The following is a 20,426-nucleotide window of genomic DNA, read 5'->3' as shown; positions in this document are numbered from 1 at the left end:
TTGATGGGGAACAGGATCCGCCATTGTGCTGGGCGGCGGCGGAGGGCGGAGGGGAGTCTCCGGCCCCGGCTGTCGTTAGCGGAGGTAATTAAACCTCTGGGCAGGGAAAGACGAGCCGTCCCCGACAGGCCGAGGGCGACCTCGGCCATCAATTATTGCTGCAGACATTTGCTCTCCGGGGCTGTCGGCAGCCGGGGAAGCCCTCGACGGCCTTCAGTGGGGACCCACGTGCGGGCAGGGCAGTGCGGGGGTGGCCAACGGCCACTGGGGACGGAGGGACAGGGACAGACGGACGACTGGGTCTGTCCCCTCCGGCCTGGGCACCCCTCAGGGCCGCGCTGCCATGGTACCAGGGCAGCGGTGTCACTGTAACCACAGGCCTAAGGGCGGCGGAGGCCCGGCCCTCGCCCCGCGGGGGTCTGCCCCCTCCTCGGTACGGCCGTGGGGTGCGGACGCCCCCCCGGCTCTCGCCCGTCCGACCGGGCCCGCCCGCCGCCATCACGGGACTCCCGGAGGTGGCGCTCTCGGCGCGGCGCGGCGCCCCGCCCGTAGGGGGCAGCCGAGCGCGCGGCCAGAGAGACGCGCGGCGGAGCTAGAGCGCCTCCTGCCGGCACGTCAGGTGGGCGACTCGCCCAATCGCAGCGGCCGGCAGTCGGCGGGGCGGGGGCAGAGAGAGACAGACAGCGACTGCGGCCAATCAGAGAGCGGGTCCCGCGCAGCGCCCCGCCGTTCCGTCCCGGGGGCGGTGTCGCCGCGCGGGGCGGGGCCTCGCGACCGGAAGCGGCCCGTTCCCTCAGCGTCGCTTCCGGTGCCGCCGCCGCCGCCCTGCGCGGGATGTAGCGGCCGGTGAGTGCGGGCGGGAGGGGACGGGGCTGTCCGGGCGCTGCCCCCTTCCCCCGGCGGGCGGCGGCCTCAGCCCCGCCGGTGCCCCGGGGAGGGCCGGGTCCGTCGGTCCCAGCACCCGGGGAAGGCGCCCGGCCCGGGGCGGGGTGCGCGGCCGTCGGTTCCCGGCCGGGTCCCGGTGACTCTCGTCTTCCTCCCTCCCCAGCGCGGCGGCACAAAGACGCGGAGGGACCGGCACCGGCTGCCCTCGGCCACCAGGACCGACCCCGCCGCCCCCATGGCGTCCCGCAAAGCCTCCGCCGCCGGGCAGGGCAACGGGCTGGCAGCCGCCGGCCGGGAGAGAGCCCACCTGGAGCTGGCCGAGCTGGGGCCGCTGCTGGAGGAGAAGGGGGACCAAGGAGCCGCCGGCTCGGCCAGCGTAAGCCCCCTTCGCCCCCGGGCGGGCGCCTCGCTGGCCGCTCCTCCTTCCGCTTCAGGGGCCCCCGCTCCGTCCCCGCGGGTTGCCCCCGGAGTTTGCCCGTTATCCCGGGAGCAGCTCGAAGCGCGCGGGCCGGCCGGGCGTGCTTCGCCGAGCCCCCAGTCCGGCCGTCGCTGCGGGCCCGCGCAGAGAGGCTGCGAGGCGTTTTGGCACCCAGACGCTGTGGGTCTGGCCCGTGCTCTGAGCCGGCCCAGAAGCTCCTGTCGGTAGCTCTCCCCCGTGCAGAGCTGCCAGCCCAGAGGCGCTGGCTCTGCGCGCCCGCGCTGCCGCTCGGAGCGAAGGGCTGTTCTGAGGCCCGCGGCCTCGGGGCTGGACGTCGCCTTCCCAACCCCCTAACGGAAAAGGAGCAGAGAGGGAGTTGAGCCGGGACGGGCAGAGCGTTCCCAGCCCGGGAGGGTGCCGGGGAGCCGCCGCCTCCGCTCTGTGTTGGGCTCGCGGCTGGGGTGGAGAGCCGGGTTTCCTGGCTGGGCCGAGTGGCTGTTCCAGCCTTGGTTGTAGGGATGAAAATCCCCCCGCGGTAATCCCGCCTTGCAGCAAGGATAAATCTGGGATTAGCCTGCCCGAGATGGTTAAGACAGTAGCGTGTTGCATAAGCGGTGGTGACCGGCGGGTCCTGCCTGTCCCCTCGGGAAGGGATGAAGCCCCAGGTGCTCTCCGCAGGGACTCGCCGCTCTCCGCACGCTGTTCCTCCTCCCGTGGGCAGGAATGATTTCCTCCGGGCGTTTCTCCCTCTAGGCTGAAGACCCGCCATGCCCGGCGGCCCGTGAGGAAGAGGAGGAGGTGGTCCGTGTGCTGACTCTGCCTCTGCAGGCTCATCACGCCATGGAGAAGATGGAAGAGTTTGTGTATAAGGTACAGGAGCATGTAGCGATCCCCCAATCCTGATTTTTAGAGTATTAATGAGGCCTGGATGCTCCAGGCCCGGGGCTGGGGGTGGTGGGCAGGGGCTGGCATGTGTCGCTCTGTCTGGGTAAAGCTCCCGGGGCTCCGTGCGGCTCTGCCGGCAGTCTGCTCCGGCTCCGCTCGCCTGGGCCTGCTCCCAGCAGCATCTCCCAGGAGCGGTGCGGGAAGGGGATGGCGGCGGCTGGGAAGCACCCGTGGGTGTTGGAGGTTGTGCCCAGCCGTGCCGATGAGCAGCGACCTGGGGAGCGGTCCCAGTGTCTCTGCATTCCTCTGCTGGGCACCGGGAGCACCAAGCACCGTTGCTGGTTTCACCCGGTGCCTGTGCTCCTGGTCACCGTGGTTCGGTAAGCCGTGGCGTTGGCTGAGGGCCAGCCTGGTTCTGTTGCCAGCCGGGGCTCCCCCTTCCCTGACCAAAATGGAAGGGAGTTCCCCACTGCAGGGAACAGTTACTTCGGGTGCAGAAGGGTTAAACCTGAGGGTGCAAATCGCCTCCGACTCCCTGGGGGGACACGTGGGGAGTGCTCTGCAGGATGTGGGTGGCTTAAGAGGTCCCAGAGGGTACTGATGTTGCAAAAGCTGAACTTCCTCTCCCCAAGCAGCCTTACGGGGCCTTTTCAGCCCTGGCTGTAGGGAAGACTCTGCTGGGCTTGTTCCACATGCGGCTTTAGGCTCCCGGAGTGAGTAAACGTGAGCCTTTGGGCTGGCTTGATGCTCTGGGGGCTACCAGCACAGCTTGGCGTGTTGCAGGTGTGGGAGGGGCGCTGGCGCGTGATCCCTTACGACGTGCTGCCCGACTGGCTGAAGGACAACGATTACCTCCTGCACGGACACAGGCCTCCCATGCCGTCCTTCCGAGCCTGCTTCAAGAGCATCTTCCGAATACACACCGAGACGGGCAACATCTGGACGCACTTGCTAGGTGACCGGGGGGGTTTGGTAGCCCTGGGGCTGAAGGTGGGCTTGGCTCCCGTGCACGAGGGCGACCTTTTACGGCCAGGACTTGCTTGGTGCTGGGGTCCTCTCTGTGCATGGGGCCTTCCTCTGCGGATCACATACCCCTGCCCGGTCCTATGCACGCAGGCAGCTGGGTCACGAGGTGCCCGAGAGCTCCTGGAGCAACTTGGGTGACAGGAGGCCAGGGCGCTTCCTCACAGCGGGGCCCCAGGGCCGGGCTCAGCGATGGTTTGTGGCTTTGCCGACGCTCCGCAAGAGTGGGAGGGAGAAATGTGTCCCAGGCAAGACAGGAGAGCCTCAGAGTGCTTTCCTTTGAAACCCAGGGACGGGTCAGCGGCTCTTCACCCTGTGCCTGACCCTGCCGTCCCGCGGGTTCCCCCAGCTCTGCTTGTCTGCAGTAACGAGAGCCTCGGCTAACGGCCCGTGCCAGGCCAGCCCTGGGTGCGACTGAGCACCTCGAGGTGCGCTGCGAGCAGGATACGTCCAGGGCCTGCCTCACAGAGCAGAGGCAGGGCCGCGTTTCTCCTGGCTCTTTGCTGAATTCATTCACTCTCCTTCTGCCTGACGCCCGTTTGGTGTGTTCCCTGCAGGTTTTGTTTTGTTCCTCTGCTTGGGGATCCTGACCATGCTGCGGCCCAACATGTATTTCATGGCTCCTCTCCAGGAGAAGGTGGTGTTCGGGATGTTCTTCCTGGGAGCGGTGCTGTGCCTCAGCTTCTCCTGGCTTTTCCACACTGTCTACTGTCACTCGGAGAAGGTCTCGCGGACTTTCTCAAAGTGAGTCAGCACAAGCGCGGTTGCGTGGTCTCACAGGAGGTTTTGAGTTCTCGCAGCACTTCCTCTCGGAAACCGCTGCGCTCCCAAAGGTTTTATCCTTGGGGGAAGGGAGCGTCCACTGAATCCAGCGTGGAGTTGAGAGGGAAGCACAGCTGGGTCCCAGAGGGCTCTGCCCTGTGCCCGAGCACCTTAAATCCACCAGCTCAAATGCCCTCAGGTGGATGTTAAAGACAGGGACCCTGGGAACCTGCAGCTCCCAAAGGAACGGCCTTGGTGCCCCTCGTAGCAGGGAACTGAGGAGGGGTCTCCGTCTCGTGAGACGCAGCAGTTTGGCAGTTTCCAGTTTACTGGATGCTTTCAAGAACTCTGGTTTGGATCCAATTTGGACCGAAACCAAATTGAAAGAAAACAAAACAAACAGGATTCCCGGCAAAGTGGAAAGGCTGGGCAGTGGCCGGTGCCTCTCCCTGAGGTCGGTGCACAGGCTGCTCTTAGAGTTAAGCTCACATCAGCCTTCGTGGCACAGGCAGGGCAGCAGCAAGGCTTTCCAAATAAGATCTTGCTCACGCAAGTCTGTCAAAGGCATTTACTTGGGTGCTGCTTGCTGGGAAATCCTGCCAATCTCCTTTGCACAAACCCCAGAGATCCTGCGGGCTCGTCTCTGCAGAACAAACTGTGCCGCCGTGCCCTCAGCAGAAATGTCCTTGCATACCGGGGAAGGCACTTGCCGCGGCCGCAGTGGTGGTAACGCGAGCGGCTGCGTTTCAGTGGTGAAATGGTTCCTGGATCGATGGATCGAAAGCACTTTGCAGTGGAGGATAATAGTCAAATCCATATGCGCCAGGAGTCGTGCTCGCCACGTCCTGTCATGGTGGTTTGAGTGCACGGCTCCCCTCGTAGCCAGCCGGCTCCTGTTCCTCCTCTGCGCTCCTGCCGAGCTCTGCTGGCATCCCCAGAAGCCGCGTACGTGCCCAGGCCCTTTCTCGTGTCCCAGATCGCGTTGAGAAGGCCTGGGCGCAGCCCTCCTCCCTCCTCTGGACACGCAGCTTCACCCGCGGGGCCGTGGCTGCCTGTCTGGCCGTGGTGACTCCACTTGGGTGCAGACAGGCTGGGGGGTACCGACACAAGAAGACGCAAGGAGGGGGGTGGATTTTGGGGCTCACCTGTGACTCTGTCATTGTACCCCGGCTGCAGGTTGGATTATTCAGGAATTGCACTGCTGATAATGGGGAGCTTTGTCCCGTGGCTCTACTATTCGTTCTACTGCTCCCCGCAGCCAAGACTCATCTACCTCTCCATCGTCTGTGTCCTGGGCATCTCTGCCATCATCGTTGCTCAGTGGGACCGGTTTGCCACCCCCAAGCACAGGCAGACGAGAGCAGGTAGGAGTTCTCCCTCCTCACCCCGAGTCCCCAGCCCCGGGAGGGAGCTCGGGAGGGCTTCAGGGAGGCACTTTGGGAAGATCCCGCACGGGACAGCTCTTCCCATTTGGGAAGAGCTCTCAGCATCTGCAGAATTAATTCCCCCAGAGCACCCCACCGCCCTGCAGCAGCTCCTGGCAGGGAGAGGTCTCCTTCCTCCGTTCGCTATGCTGGGGATTTAGATCCTCCACTGAGCAGGGCCCGAGCTCTGCTTGGCGCTCGGCAAGCCTGAGGTTCGGAGCAGACAGACAGCATTTAAAAATAGCCCTGTAAGTGGCGGCTGGGTGGCCTGGGGCTGTGCCGCGCGAAGCTGCCTTCTCCGGGAAGCAGTTTGGCAGCGTCAACCCGCAGCTCAGGCAGAGGAGGAAGAAGAGGTTCCCTCATCTGTCCCCTGCCAGTGACACGCTGGCACGTACCTGCCTTCCTGGAGGCTGCAGGGCGAGGCTGTCTCCAGCCCGCTCCACACTCACACCCTGTCTTACCCCCGCTGCAGCCTCTGCAGATTAAATCAGCCTCACTGAGCCCCAGTGAGCAGGGAGAAACGCCTCTGCCCGCCCTCACCTCCCCGGGGGGCTCCTGCAGCAAAACGTCTCTCGCAGCAGCGTCCTGGCTACGTGAGGAGAGACGACGCTGAGCTGGAGGCCGGGCAGCGCCGCTGGCGCGTGACCCACGAGACCCCCTCGGAAGAGGGCAGGGGACGGGGTGGGACTGCCAGCCCCACCGCTCCCCCATGGCAGCGCTGGTGCTGGCAGAGAGCCCAGCCGCCTGCTCCCGGAGAGGGCTGCTCTCCTCCCCCGGTGCGGAGCGAGACCCTGCTGTGAGTACAAGCTGCAGCCCCTCTGGGATGGTGTCTCGCTGCGGTGCCGTTTGCTCTCCACCAAACTAATTAGATGCCAGAGCTGAAAATTTCAGCACTGCTAATTAGCACCTTCCCCTTGAGCTCCAAGCAGCTTCACCAAACAAATGACTCTGGCAAAGCCTCTCCTCGAAGGGCTGGCTGGGGCTGCTGCGTTCCTCACACCTGTGAGGCTTTGGTGCGATCCGGAGGGCTGGCACCTTCTGAAAGAGCCGTTCCCGTAGCCGGGAGCAGGAGCTGCCGCAGCCCTGCCGCTGTACGGAGAACGCACGTCTGCACAGCGAGCTCTGCCCAGTGAGCGCTGCGGGTCAGCACTGGTTTTGACTGGGACGTAGAGCTGTAGATCCCTCGTTTTGTGAAGGATAAATGCCGTGGGGGTCGGATAATCCAGGACTGAGCGAGGAAAAGCTGCTGGTGCCTCCAGGAGCTTCCCTTTCCGCAGGACGAGGGTGCGAGGGGAGCTGGCGGGGAGGAGCAGCGCCCCGTCCGCGCTGCGCTCCCCTTTGCTGATCTCTCCTCTCCGCCGCAGGCGTCTTTCTGGGGCTGGGGCTGAGCGGCGTGGTGCCCACCATGCACTTCACCATCGCTGAAGGGTTCGTGAAAGCCACCACCGTCGGCCAGATGGGCTGGTTCTTCCTCATGGCCGTCATGTACATCACGGGCGCGGGGCTGTACGCCGCCCGCATACCCGAGCGCTTTTTCCCGGGCAAGTTTGACATCTGGGTGAGTGCGGGACGAGGCGGTGAGCAGGGCGCTTTGGGGGGCAGCTGCCAGGCTGGGGAGGGGGGACTGAGGGTGGTGAGCTCCAAGGTGAGGAGAAGGTGGCTGGGGGTGTCCTGGGAGCCCCAGCACGTGTGCTGGCAGCCAGACCGTGAACGGCTGCTGCGAGCAGGCAGGGCAGGCTACAGTACAGGGTGCAAAATGCTGCCTGGGAGCAACGACGGGGGAAAAAGTGGAGCTCAGAGGTCAGTTGTGGGGCGGTGCAGAAGCAGCGAGGAGGAGGAAGAAGAGGCGGTGTTCCCGGTGTTCCTCTGTCCCCTTTGGTCTGGTCTAAAGGGCTTTTTTGCTTCCCCGCAGTTTCAGTCGCATCAGATCTTCCACGTGCTCGTGGTGGCTGCGGCCTTCGTCCACTTCTACGGAGTGTCGAACCTGCAGGAGTTTCGCTACGGACTCGAAGGGGGGTGCACAGACGACTCTCTCCTCTGAGAGCACCTGATTTTAGTACAAGCTTCCTAAGTGCTTTTTAAACTCTGTCTTTGCTAAAATCAAAGGAAGACTCAAAACTGTTTGGGGTTGTTGGTTGTTTTGTTTGTTTTTTTTTTTTAAGAAAAAAAAACAGAAAAATTCTTTAGCAAAATTGTTGACCAAATCCTCACCCCCTTCCCCACACACTTCGCTGGGGCTGAGGGGAGGCGACACGGGCCGCGGCAGCCAGCCTCGCCTCCTCCAGACAGTGTTTTAGCTGCACCGGGGTCGTCCGACCTTCACAGGCATGCCGATTTCCAAAAGCAAAGGGTGCGGATACCCCACTCGCGGCACAGCCGAGCACCCCCTTCCCGAGCTCACCGTCGGAGCGAGCAGAGTCGCGCACTACCAGGCCCAGAGCCAGAGATTTTTGCATATCCCTCGCAGCAGAGCCGCCTTGCTGGGGACAGCTCTGCAGCCCCCTGTGCTGCTGCCCTGGGCACAGGCACAGATTCCTGTAACTTAAGTTTTAATTGTTTTTTTGTTTGTTCGTTTGTTTTCCTTGACAAAGTAATGTAAACATAAATGAGAGAATATTTAATATTTAATACTAAGCTTTAAAAAGACTTGCTGCCACCGCAGTGTACTTGGCTCCCTCGCTGTCTGTGGTAGTAAAGGAAGGACAGTGTGTGAGGGGAATGTAGAGCTGCTGTAGCTGATGATTGAAATAAAAAGGTCAATAGTTCAGTGTCGTGCTGGTGCTGTCTGTCTTGGTTTTTTTGGGCTGGGTGGAGAGAAGCTGCCCCGGGTGTGAGCTGCTTCTGGGGAGAGGGCTCCGAGGAGTGCGTCCCCTCAAGCGGCAGGAGCACCCATGAGGCGCAGTGGGATCCCTCCTGCCGCGGCAGCGGGTCAGGCCAGCCCCAACGGCAGAAATAAAACACAGGAAATGCTTGGGTGTTGTGGTGATGACAAGGGAGGAAACCCTTCCTCGGCTGGGCCATACGCTGCCGGACAGTGGGACCTGCTGCCTTCCCTCCTGGGATCAGCACGGCAAAGGGCTCACAGCTGCTCAGAAAAGCTGCTGCAGCCGGTTGGTGTGTGGGGAGTGAAGGACGAGACCCTAAATCAGAGGGTCCTCCTCATGTAGGACTGTGTGAGTGACCGTCCAGCGCAGGCGGTCAAGGGGGATTAGTGGGGAAGAGCTGAGCCGAGTAAAGCTCCTCGCAGGCAGCCGAAGCCTGTTACCTTACGGAGGGGTGAGGGAGGAGCGCCTGGGCCACAGCCATCACTGGTGGCACGTGTCCCTGCTCTCCCCGTGTCCCTGCTCTCCCGGGTAGGTGGGGAGTCGCTGCGGCTGCAGGGAAGAGTTGTGCGGTGGCCCTTTCTTGAGCTGTTTGGATGTGGCCTGGCTTTGGGGACTGCCAAGGCAGGGCCTGGCTAGAGAGCAGCAGGTTCCCCTGCGCGCCCCCGTGCCCTCCCCGGCCAGGGTCTGGGGCGGGAGCCATCACCCAAGCGCTCCAGGCTGCTCCTTCAATACGGGCCAGGAGACGACTCGGCTGAGTCACCTCGCCCCCACCAAACCCCAAGGACAGCTCAGCAGTGCAAGGGCCAGGCACCGAAACCCTCGAGCTGCACGCAGATTTGAACAACACCCGAGTGCTCTAATCCTATATAAAGAGTACGGGAAAACATTCGGTGATTAACACGCAGATTTGGATACACAGGGGAGGCTCCGCAGCTGATGAGAGCCGAGTGTAATTCTCTCTCCACTACCAGAGACTCGCCCGCTCCCCTGTGGCTGGGGTCTCAAGCAGGAGCAGGGCAGAGCACTGGCTGAGTGGCACAAGTCAAGAAAATTGTCTTGACAACTCGCCCGAGGAACCATGTAAGTGGCGAAGGAAGACGAGCCTTCACACGCACACACAGGGCTTTTGTGCTTAAGGTTTTTGAAAATTACACACCAGCAGCAACTATACGAAACAGTAAGGTACCAGAGACGTAAGCTCCAGCAGTCCTGGAGCAGTTCTAGGACAGGCGGGGGGTGGGGACAGGAAAATGTCACTTTTACAGGATGACAGGACAGAGGAGATGGTCAGGATCTCGCACTTGCATGCACGCTTTGTACAATCCTAATTCACCCACTTGTCAACCATTACTGTGACCGCTTCTGTCTTATTTTCATCCTCTCCTCCTCCTACATGGGCCTGACTCAGTCTCCTGACAGAGGGCAGAGATCACGCTCCTCCCTGGGCAGAGGAAAAGCCGTGAAGCGGCTCAGATAGATAATATTACTCAAGTCTTTTTGAATACAGATACTCTATCAGGAACTGCCAGCAAGCAATAGTGTTAACTAGTAGTAACAACAGAAAACCTCACTGGATATGATTTTTTTAACTGCTGGCAAAAGGGAACATGCCTCCACAACTGCAGTTTAACAAAAACATGGAGCAGATGTCGTAATCGTGCTTAGGACCGGATCCGAGGTGAAAAGGCAAGAGGCTGTGCTGGCAGCAGGCAGGCAGGGGCAACGCTTCCTCCTCCAGCCCCACAGGCCTGCGTGTTTTTCTGTTCGGGGCTCACACGCGTCTCACTGCCCTTCTAGGAGGGGACGCTGTCTGTGGTGTTCCCTTTCGAGCCTGCTGCGAAAGCCACAGCGAGCAGCAGCAGAGGTGAGGAATTTGTTTGCTGCCACCTTTTGCTAAAGGGGCTCAAGGCCACGCGGGTTGAGGGGAAGGCGGAGGTGTGCTGCAGCCTGCGGATCCGCAAAAGGCAGATTCTGCTTTAACCAAAGAACTCTGGCTGCATGGCGGTAGCGTAGAAAACAAAGAACAGCAGTGAAATATGTATTGCTGGAAGTAATTTTCACTGGCTTGCACATTCTCCCAATAATATTCACTTTAGGAATGTAAAACTGCGTGTAGATGAATTATTTTCCTTAAGCTGAAATATGTGTAGCAACCTAAATCCGATGGGGACGCGGCTCAATTCCAGCTGCGTTCGCTGTGGCTGGTCAATGCCACATCCCAGAGAAGACTCCAAAGACCTTCACTTCAGTCCACGTCCAAAGGATGACAAGACTCCATTTGGTCCTTGTCTTAAACCTCCATGTATTCTATCAGACATGTATCAGCATTACAGCAATGGAATCTATCATGAATAAATAGATTTGTCATCTTCTAAAAGTTCCCCTGTGCAGTTTTACACTGACAAGTGCTGAAGGTCCTCTTGGCATGGTTTGTGTAAGAGACTACCACTGGTGTAAAGACATACTGCGTCTTGGTCCTCCAGCATTTTAAATTACAGCTCGGGTACAATGTGAACTGGGAGAATGAGGATAATCACTGGTATTGTCGGTAGTCGCTAAATGGAGAGGGCTGCAACTGGGAGGGGTCGTCTGAAAACTGAGGGCCTGTGAATAAGGCAAGAGAAAAAAAGGGAAATAATAAATACCAAAAGACAAGAGATTCTTCCTACTAACAGCACAAAACACGGTCACAGCGTTTTTCATATAAATCCCCTCTAAAATGAATGAAGCCAATAACAAGACTTTACATTTGATTTTTTTTTCATTCAAAGAAGTTCAAGAGCTTTATGCATTGACGAGAGCCTCAGTCCAACAAGGACTGTATTTTTATCTCCTTTATTAACGGGGAAATGAATCCGAGCAGTGAGAGGGAAACATTTTCAGTCACCTAAAGGAGCTGGAAACCTATGTCTTATTGCCCTTCAGTTGAACTTAGCCACTCTGTAAAGGTTTACTCACGGTAACTTGCCCGACAATGAAGCAAGCCAGTGAAACGGAACAAATCATTGTGGAGTCAGCTTCCCGACTCCTCTTACTGACGTTCTGCTGGAGGGAAGCAATACGTTTACTGTATGCCAATTTTAGAGAGAAGAAATTGTAACGGACAGATGATACCCTTTCTCTAAAGCAGATTTTTAAACCGCCTTTGTGTTAAGAACAGAAATGGTTATAATTTAGATTGAACAAAGAATGTCAGTGAACAAACCTGAGAGAGGAAGCCTCTCAGGAATTAGTGGTTTGCTACTAATCCTTTCAACACTGGTGGTTTTGTCTGTATTCCTCCCAAAATAAGGTGGGGCGATAGAGGTACTTCATATTTTGCACAGGCAAGTATTGACACAAATGGTTACCAACTCAGCTCACTGACACCTCAGCTTGCATTTTACTTAGGGGGAAAAAAAAAAGGGGGGGATCTAGTTTTTGAAGCAGTTTAGAAAAAAAAAGCCACCGCCACCACCCCCCCTCTTTGAAATATTTTACCTGTATCTGCCTGCTGACCTTGATCACCTCATTTAAACCAGGGCTGCCCGCACGTTTGCACGCAGACCATAGCAGACCATAGCTAACCTGCCGGCACCATCCCTCTCGCCGCAACTTGCTGCTTGCTATTGCCTCAAGCCTGTTGTGTCACCCACCACTGACTAAAATACCGCTGCCACCATCCGACAGGTTGTGTGGCTGCATCGGGGGACAGGGGAGAAGACAAGGACAGCCGGGACATCCCTGCTTTCAGCCACACAGCCTCCAGTCGCCCAGCGGGAAGGAGCTGATGATACCCTTGTCTCATCAGCAACATGCGGCTCCTCCTTGGCTTTCTACAGCCTTAGAGGCTGGCAACCCGCAGAGCAGATTTACAGATAAGACCGATGACTGGAAGAGGTACATTAGTAAAGACTGCACGATAAAAGCCTCGCGATACCACAGACTGATGGCTCCTTACCGTTTGGAAACTGTGTGGAGGCAAATCTTGTTAACAGAATACCAGCTCCTTCAATTAAAGCTAGGAGAATCCCTCCCATCGCAGCAGACCCAACCATGGCAACAGGTCCATCTAAAAATAAAAAGCATAAAACAACACTTTTTACTTCTTTGGTGCATTACTTTGCATATTATAGCTCTCTTTCTTTAATCTCTCCTATAAGCAGACTCAGAAGCAGTAATTTTGCATCCATTAAGCCTCATTAGCATCACCAATAAAATGATATTTAGTGGGCAACTCCCCCCCTCTTCCTCAAGGAAACAAAGGAACGCTGGAAATGTTTGAGAACGTAATTATTACTTTCATAAGCACAGGACAAAAGTTTCAGATTATCTTTCAATTTCTCTGAGAAAGTAAATTCCAATTTGGGTATCAGCGACTGTTGCTTCACTATAACGATGAGAACTGTACATTTAGAGTACAGATGTTTTTCAACCAATACCCTCAGTTTCTTACTTCTTGCAGCTAATATGGCTCCAGTCAGGGCTCCGCTTGTGATTGAATTCCACGGATCTTCTTTCCCTCTCATTCTGACCATACTGCAGTCAATCATGGAGAAGAGACCTCCCCAGACAGCAAAGCTACCTGTTAAAAAAAAAAAAAAAAAGAAAAACCCAACAGTTTAGAGAAAGCAGACAAGCTAGCCACGCTGCAGCCGTGTAATCAGGAGATGGTATAGTATCGGTGTGCTTGCTTTCAAGCATGGAAGTATGTTCAAAGCAACAAAGAACCAAAGAGAGGTCAAAATCAGTACTGCGAAAATTCTCAACTTGCCAGGTGACACACATTTTATATATAATCTCATTAATTTACATTTAATGACAGAAAGCTTATCAAACAGTGATTATAATGGAACTTCCATCCTAATAAAGCCAGATTAGCTCAGGGAATTTTCATATTTTTCACTTTTTAAACATATTTCCTCACAGAGAATGATGCAGAGTAATTTTGCACCTTATCCTAACCCTGCTCCTGGCGTCTCAGACCAGTACTGGTCGGTATTGCACGGCAGATGCAAAGAGAATGCAAGTATTTAGAATGCAAATTCTGAAGTCTTTTAACAATAATGTGTATTATAAATTAAAATAAATATTGATCTCTAGACTCATTTTGGGACAACTACTAGTTAGAATTAGTTCAGCCCTCCTTAATTTGAGGTGTCTTAATGCTTTATACCAGGTTAATACCAGCTAAAAACCAGGCGGTGCCTCTCTCTGTGCACAGTCACCACAGGCTGCAGCCATAAAGCCTTTTCCGCCTGTGGCCCGGATTTCTTTAAGCAGTTCTGCTGCAGCCGACGTCTCCCCGCTCAACACGGCTCTCCCATCTTCTCCTTCTGTCACGTATCAATGCAATTTGCCCGTCAGAATGGCATAATGGCACAGCACAGTACGTGACTGCAGCGTGACCTTCAAGAGGTCACGACGTCGTTTTGACTCAAGCTGCAGTTTTGTGATTTTTTTTTAGACTTTTATGCACAAAATTCACTTCGCAAAATTTACCTAGCTGACCTCAGGGGAACAGTCTGAAATCCTACCAAGACCCACCCATCCACTTCATTGTTTCTCCAAGTTTGATCATGTCTTTTAATGAGCCAATCTTATTTATTTTAAAACCCTGTGCACAATGCGCAGGCTCCCAGGCAGCTCTGCGCAGAGCTGGTTAAAATATGACAAAATTATTAACCCTGGCTTATCACTTCATGAACACAAGCATGTTTCCTCCACACCAAACTAATTCTGGAGGCATCAGAACCATATTTACTCATCGCTTGGACTAACAAACCCCACTGAAACACAGCTGGCCCACAGCGCAGGTGTCACTGCACTTGTACCACGTTATCTTCCCAAACTTAGCAGCAAACTGACTGCAACAACAACACAAAATTAATTACCTCCCAGTTGTGGAGCTCTTGTTTTAATAGCTGTCAAACTTCCTCGCAGCCGGTGGTTTACACCCTACAATACAAGAGAAATGACAGTTAAAACAAAAGAGCGAAGCCTTACAGCCAATCTGACTGTATATAGCAACAACTTGCCACAGGCCCAACATATTCTTAAGCACCCTCAACAGCTGTGATCAGGAGCTGACAGCAACTGCATTTTACACATGCTTTAGTGTGATAAATCACACGATTTATCACATTATAATATACCTGTCAATTACAGAAATTAACTACAGCCATCAGGCATTAAACAATTTGAGTTCAAAGTTTGTTTGAGTGGCCTTGACTGAACGAGACTAATTTAAAGTAACACTTAGCAAGATAAGCAGATTTATTTTTCACGTGTATCATTTTTTTGTTCCTATCTGATGCCTGGTCACGTCACGCAGTTTGCATGCAGGACACCAGTGGAGCAAACAGCAGCATCGGGTGCAGGTAACCTCAGGGAGGAGACACTGTCCATGGAGAACAGGGAAATCCACCCAGAGGAAGAGTGCCCTAGGGCTGCATTAGAGGAAAACCGCATGCTGTTACACCACATTTCCATCAGTATTTTATCTATCTTAGTACAATCACCTCAACCCTAGTGCAGATGCCCGCATACCAGGAGCACTACGCTCGGCTGGCAGCAGGAATCTCACCGGTTGTCCCAAATTTAGTCATTCCTGCTGGTCAGGTGGAATATTTAGTCCTTGCCTCATCAGCCCAGTCCCAGTAGCTAAGAGAAGCAAGAATTCAGCTTCTAAATGTAGTGCTGAGCCTTCCAGAGTCTAACACTAAACACGTCATCCAGGAGTCCACAGAATTATGACTACGTATTTTCCCACACTTTAAGAAGATTTAAAGAACATACATCCAAGTTTTATTTTTGATACAAGCACTCAGAAGTGTGGACAGGTTTATTTAATAAGTCTTAAGGAAAATGAATAATGTAGTTAAGCATATAATCCTTTTCAAGTTAAGTGTCTGCAGGATCTGACTAGTTTGGAAACAGTTATTTATTTACAATACTTACCTCAAACTGATGGCTTATTAAGAAATTTGAGGCAAACAAATTGTCAATTAGTAACACCAAAAACCACTCAACAAAAACCTCTTTTATATGAAGCCAGAGAAATGTTTTAAAACAAATGTTCAAGTAGAAATGGGATCTTATTTTATCAAATGTCTGTACAACAGGTTTATAGGAAAAATTTCACAGCAGAAAGCCTGAAAGTGGAAACATCTTAAATGACTTGCATCGGCTAAACTTTAACTTTCATGTTTACGCACACTTCTGCATTTAAACAAAACCTGACTATCAAAAAAATCCAGTTAATTAAAAATGTTAATAATTAAATAAGAGATTAGTTAAAGAAAATAATATCCCCTAATATAAATCTGAAGGAGAAAAAGATTCTTCCTTTGAGTCTTTCCATTTCCTAAAAGAAAGGGAGAGGGGTAGGCCAGAAGAGGAAGAACAGCCCAGGCTTCCCATCTCTACGTGCGGACAGAACCCAAGGCAGAAGATGAGCCAAGATGGACGCATTCTGCTGCGCCCTCCACTTCCCCATCCTGAGGGAGATGTCTCTCAGCAAGGGAGGCTGCCAGCGTCCCACTGCTGCCATCAGATCAAACAGGGAAAGCAGAACTTTTACCCGGAAAGATGAAGGACCCATCTGGATCCTGAGCCGGTCACCAGATGTACCCTCCTGGTTTGGATTAATGACATGCAGGCCATTAATCAGTCCCACTCACTGCTCAGGGATTTCTTCTCCCTTACCTTTGGCTGGCCAGATTCACTGTTGATGGACAGAGAAAGCAGGACTGCACTCTGAATGCACTCTCACATGATTTTACTTACCACTGGGGAATTTCTGAACCCCTTGATAGCTTGGAAAATGCCACCTCCTATCGCTCCCATCGTGAAAGCACCTCCGCAGTCATCTACTATCCTCCAGGGACTATAAAGAAAAACAGAGATGAAAATACTAAATTCCATCATGTTAAACCGTGACGGATCCACTCACACACTGAGCGTATTCACGTTGGAAATTCACCATCAAAACATGTGTCACAATATCCAAAACTGGAGTGAAAATCAAGCCTGCCAGCCGTATCGTCTCACATCCAGCTTGCTGAGCAGACATCAACAAAAGACACGCACAGGTAATATTACAGCAGAACAAACTCAACTTTTGCCGAGACTCTACCAACCTGTCTCCCAGTAGTGGTAAGCATCACATACATATACAGAAAAATTGCCTGAACTCCTCACACAAGGCAGAGAGGCGCATTGCCATCATGGAAAACTTCTGCAGAATTCCAGCTCTGCCCTACTTACGGAGCGTAAATAGCTTTAAATTTACTGTTCTCATTCTTGTCTTGACCTACAGAAAACTTAAGTGGCAAATTCAATAAGACTCAGTTCACAGCTGGCACAAAACACCAAAACACCGCTTTCCTGAATTACTCATGCTTTTCATTAGTTCTGGTTATTTAAATGAGAGACTACAAAGTCATCTTTTGTTAAACTGGAAAGGTTTTTCCTGATGCATCCTGGATCTTTGAAGTTCATTCAAACAAAGCACAGATCTAGTCAGAGGTCCAGAAGGCCACGGTTCCTGCCCCCAACAACACGGAGCGTCGAATGTTTCCGGCCAGCGAGCAAAAGCTTTGCCACAGAAAGAGCACCTTCCTCGCAGCAAACACTTTCAACACCAGTGAGATGAGCTTTAATTTGGGGTTCAGAACTGCTGCCAAGCACTAGAGCCTTGTAACTCTCTGTCACGAAACTGAACTCCTAAACTAGGTGAGCACTAACCTGCTATTAATCTCTGTTGCCACTGCTGGTAATTTTGAAGCATAAAATAACAAAGTTATTTTTTCTTTCATGTTATATCAAAATCTTACAGCAGAAGCCAAGCACTCAGATGATTATAACTCCTGCACCATCAATAATCAGCAAACCTAGCAAAAAAGAGACTACAACAACATGCCGGGTCACAAAACTGAACACTATGGCAAGCTCGGTGTTCACAGTAGCAAATCACAGGTATGAGCATCGATGTGCATTTCCGATTTCACTCTGAATTTCACGTTCCTATTCTTGAGGATTCCCTACAGCATCCAGGTCCTGCACATGCGAATACACCTTCATCGATCCGCTTTGAGTCTGCCACTTTTCTGCTTCACAGGATATGCTAATGCTCTTCTGCTGTAAGGAGTGACAAACACTGTCTCTTTGCCCCAGGCCCCTCGCTGTACTGCATATTTTGTCACGAGGGTTTTTTTCTTCCTGCAAAAAATTCCACAATGTGCAGTCCCTCCTCCTGCACGTTCTCCCAGGCTCCTCGCTTTCATGACCTATTTCTGAATCTCTCCCTACCTCCGCAGTCGTTTTAATGAGAGAGCATGGCCAGCTCTGCACGCCTTCTAAAGGCAGGTAAATTGCTTGTTTGCACGCGTGGCATCGTTCACTTGCTTTGCTTCTGCATCTTGGCATCGCTCAGCTGTTCCAAACGCACCAGGACCTCACCCAAACATCACCACTGATCTTCCCCAGTGACAGGGACATCCAGGTCCCAAACCCACACCGACTGAGAAACCAGTGGAAGGACTGTACATTACCCCACCACGCATCACCCTTCTTGTCTATTGCTCTGCCTGTAACATGCTTTCATCTCATATTCCTTACAAATCCCCTCTAGCTTTGACTAAATTAAATAATTCAGCCCCATTTCACATTTTATTTTCCTTCCCCTATTTCCTGCATTTAATGATCAGGAAAAGGTTGCAGGCACACTGTTGTCAGAGATGCCAAGATGAAAAGCAACTAAGTCTTTCTTCTCTGGGCTTTTTTTCTTGTTTTGTTCTCCACGTCTCCTGTCCAGATTTTGATCTACTCTGTTATGAATAAAACATCTCATCACAAGTCTCTTCCTTCGTTAGCTTGCTAACAGTGATCTTGTTAAAAGGCTTTCTGGAAATCTAAATAGATTATGTAAAGTGGTCTTCCTTTACCCACAAGGTCAATTTAGCAAACCATGACTGTTCTTTACAGAAGCTTTGTTAATTAGACCCCAATCATGGAATGCTACATTTTTTCCATCTTTAACCCTACTTCAGATGTCAAGCTCATTAGCTGTTACCTTTGGGGTTCTTAATTTTCCTTTTAAACTATCCTCCAAGCCTCCGCAGGAGCAGCTTTTAAATGAGAAAACATCTTTGATACCAGCACAGCCATTTCGTATGTCAGCTCCTTTGAACTCCCAGATAGACGCTGTGTGCATCTGAAAGCCGACACAAAACACCCCACAGTCCCTGGCAGTGCTTGACCTCAGTAGAGGAGAGAATTGGAAGCGAATAGAAGAGATTACTCCATTATTAATTTGGCACTTATCTACAAGCTTAATGTTACCGTTAATTGTTTCCTTGACTTTAAGGGGACCCCTCCCAGTAGGGAAATGATGTGCTCACTGCTACACACAAGATAAGGTTGGATTCCTACTGCCGACGGCAACCAAGATCACTTAGAGATGAGAGCAGAGGCCAGGACTTCGCTTATGCCAGGGCCCCGGGGCAGCCACATACCAGCTCCACTGACCGGAGAGGCTGAGGATACCCCACACCCCAGGTGTATCTGATTCCCACCCAGAGGGAGCTGCGGTGGCTGACAGCACCATTTGGCTTGATAAAATGATAAAAAGAGGAGCAGGTGGCCCGCAGGGCCAGTGGACTGAGGAACGCCAGTGGGTGCCACACCAGCTCTGACTGCCCGTGAGCCCTTAGAGGGGTGAAGCTCCTCCAAGCTCCACAGCTGCCTGCAGCTCTTCTAACTGCTGAGAAACCATGAGAGAGTCAGAGGCCGCCGGGTTTTAAATGAACAAAGCTGCCTTTTCTCAGTGCCGACGGTTCAGCAGGGCGCCGACGGTGCAGAAGGGGCAGCACTTCATCCTCGTCATCGAACCGTCGTGACATGCCAGCCTGAACTGCCTGACCTCTGCTCCCCGTCAGCCCTTCAGGCCACTCCCAGCACAGACGAGACTATGCAACGATCCGTGCTTCTAACGAAGGTGACTGCGATGGAAATTACAGCCAGGTTGTACAGTGTCACCTTCCAGCGAGGTCACACTGCTCCCAGAAACAGCAACTCCCAGGGGGCTGAACCCCCCCCCCCCGGCGCTGCAGGGGGAGAGATAACGGGGTGACCAGCAGCAAAACGGGACAAAACAGCATGGGGCCCCCGACAGCCCCCCTACAGCTTAGCAGCAGAATGTCCTTATCGCATGACCTTACTAAAGGGAGAATGAGATTACCTGGAGCCCGCAGCAATCAATAAATAAACAAAGTTTATTTTGCTAACGTCCCAAACTTTGTGCTGTAGAAAGGCGGAGTGACATTTATGGAGAAACTTAAAACGTGGCACCAATCTACAAAGCTTTGGGAAAAGCCTCGTGAACAGTCGCGGGTCTCTATTTGCACACTTAATCCTGAGCCTACGCTGTCCTTTAAATGTTTTATTACTACAAACAAAACCTTTAAGTTGCAACCAAGGCGACTGTGAACGTTTACACTGCAGAAACGTGACCGGGTCTAGATGCCGCCCGTTCGGCGGCAAGGCTGCGGCCAGGCCGGCTGACTTCGGCAGGCCGGTGCGCTCCCGCCTCACGGAAGCGCGGGAAGGAGAAGGGCAGAGCCACGGGGCGCTGAGGGGACGAAGCGCCGCCGACCAGGGAGCCTGTGCCCAGGGGCTGCGGCCCACAGAGGCCCAGGCGCGGGGCAGGCCGCAGGGCCTAGTCGCCACGCCGGTACCTCCCCCCCTCAGGGAGGCTCCGCCGGGCTCGGTACCGGCGGGGTTTTGCCTGCGCAGGCCCCGAGCCACGGGGCAGCCCCTCAGCCGCCGCGGCGCGGCCTACCCCCGCCGCCTCCCCTCAGAGGGGCCCCGCCAAGGTCACCCGGACCCGCACCCGCACCCCCCCCCCGCGGGGAGCGGCGCCGGGCAGCGCCCGCCCCGCCCCGTTCCCCCGGCTCCCCCCGCCGCCGCCGCCCGCCGGAGCCACGGTCCCCGCGCGCCGCCCGGGCGCAGGCCGCTCACCAGGGCTCACGCGCGTACTCCTCCATCTTCGCAGGCGCCACCGCCCTCGCCCGCCTTCCCGCCGCGCGATTGGCTCACCGCCTCCCCGCGAAGGCCAATGGGGACGGAGGGCGGGACTAGGCGGAGGGGGGGGAGGCGTGCGCCGCGGTGGCGGCGCATGCGCCGTGCCCCCTTCGCTTCGCCCCGCCCTGCCGGGGGCTGACT

At 54.3% G+C, this 20,426-nt stretch overlaps 2 protein-coding genes across 2 annotated transcripts; one reads left to right on the top strand and one right to left on the bottom strand.

Annotated features, from left to right (window-relative positions):
* Positions 1 to 718: 718 nt before the first annotated feature.
* Positions 719 to 8,169, top strand: ADIPOR1 (adiponectin receptor 1). The gene is made up of 8 exons (XM_075521653.1): positions 719 to 846; positions 1,049 to 1,261; positions 2,057 to 2,173; positions 2,972 to 3,143; positions 3,769 to 3,955; positions 5,150 to 5,337; positions 6,762 to 6,955; positions 7,310 to 8,169. The coding sequence occupies exons 2-8, from the start codon at positions 1,121 to 1,123 to the stop codon at positions 7,436 to 7,438; spliced, it is 1,128 nt and encodes a 375-aa protein (XP_075377768.1). The 5' UTR covers positions 719 to 846; positions 1,049 to 1,120; the 3' UTR covers positions 7,439 to 8,169.
* Positions 8,170 to 10,472: 2,303 nt separating this feature from the next.
* TIMM17A (translocase of inner mitochondrial membrane 17A) lies at positions 10,473 to 20,320 on the bottom strand. Its single transcript, XM_075521674.1, has 6 exons — positions 20,223 to 20,320; positions 15,990 to 16,089; positions 14,096 to 14,159; positions 12,658 to 12,786; positions 12,163 to 12,273; positions 10,473 to 10,826 (listed from the first exon to the last, which is right to left on the bottom strand). Exons 1-6 carry the CDS (start codon positions 20,246 to 20,248, stop codon positions 10,756 to 10,758), a joined length of 501 nt encoding a protein of 166 aa, XP_075377789.1. The 5' UTR covers positions 20,249 to 20,320; the 3' UTR covers positions 10,473 to 10,755.
* Positions 20,321 to 20,426: the final 106 nt, after the last annotated feature.

Source organism: Mycteria americana, chromosome 20 (genome assembly GCF_035582795.1).
Source record: "Mycteria americana isolate JAX WOST 10 ecotype Jacksonville Zoo and Gardens chromosome 20, USCA_MyAme_1.0, whole genome shotgun sequence".
NCBI lineage: Eukaryota > Metazoa > Chordata > Aves > Ciconiiformes > Ciconiidae > Mycteria > Mycteria americana.
This window is presented reverse-complemented; position numbering and strand designations above follow the sequence as displayed.

Bases quoted from the DNA above. Each gene is read 5' to 3' on its own strand.
- TIMM17A (XM_075521674.1), bottom strand. From the start codon at position 20,248: ATGGAGGAGTACGCGCGTGAGCCCTG. The intron at 12,787-14,095 runs GTAATTAATTTT...TTTTTTTAACAG, and splicing joins AAGAGCTCCACAACTGGGAG to GTAGCTTTGCTGTCTGGGGA. The intron at 12,274-12,657 runs GTAAGAAACTGA...TTTTATTTTTAG, and splicing joins AGCCATATTAGCTGCAAGAA to ATGGACCTGTTGCCATGGTT.
- ADIPOR1 (XM_075521653.1), top strand. From the start codon at position 1,121: ATGGCGTCCCGCAAAGCCTCCGCCGCCGGGCAGGGCAACGGGCTGGCA. The intron at 1,262-2,056 runs GTAAGCCCCCTT...TTCTCCCTCTAG, and splicing joins GAGCCGCCGGCTCGGCCAGC to GCTGAAGACCCGCCATGCCC. The intron at 3,956-5,149 runs GTGAGTCAGCAC...CCCCGGCTGCAG, and splicing joins GTCTCGCGGACTTTCTCAAA to GTTGGATTATTCAGGAATTG.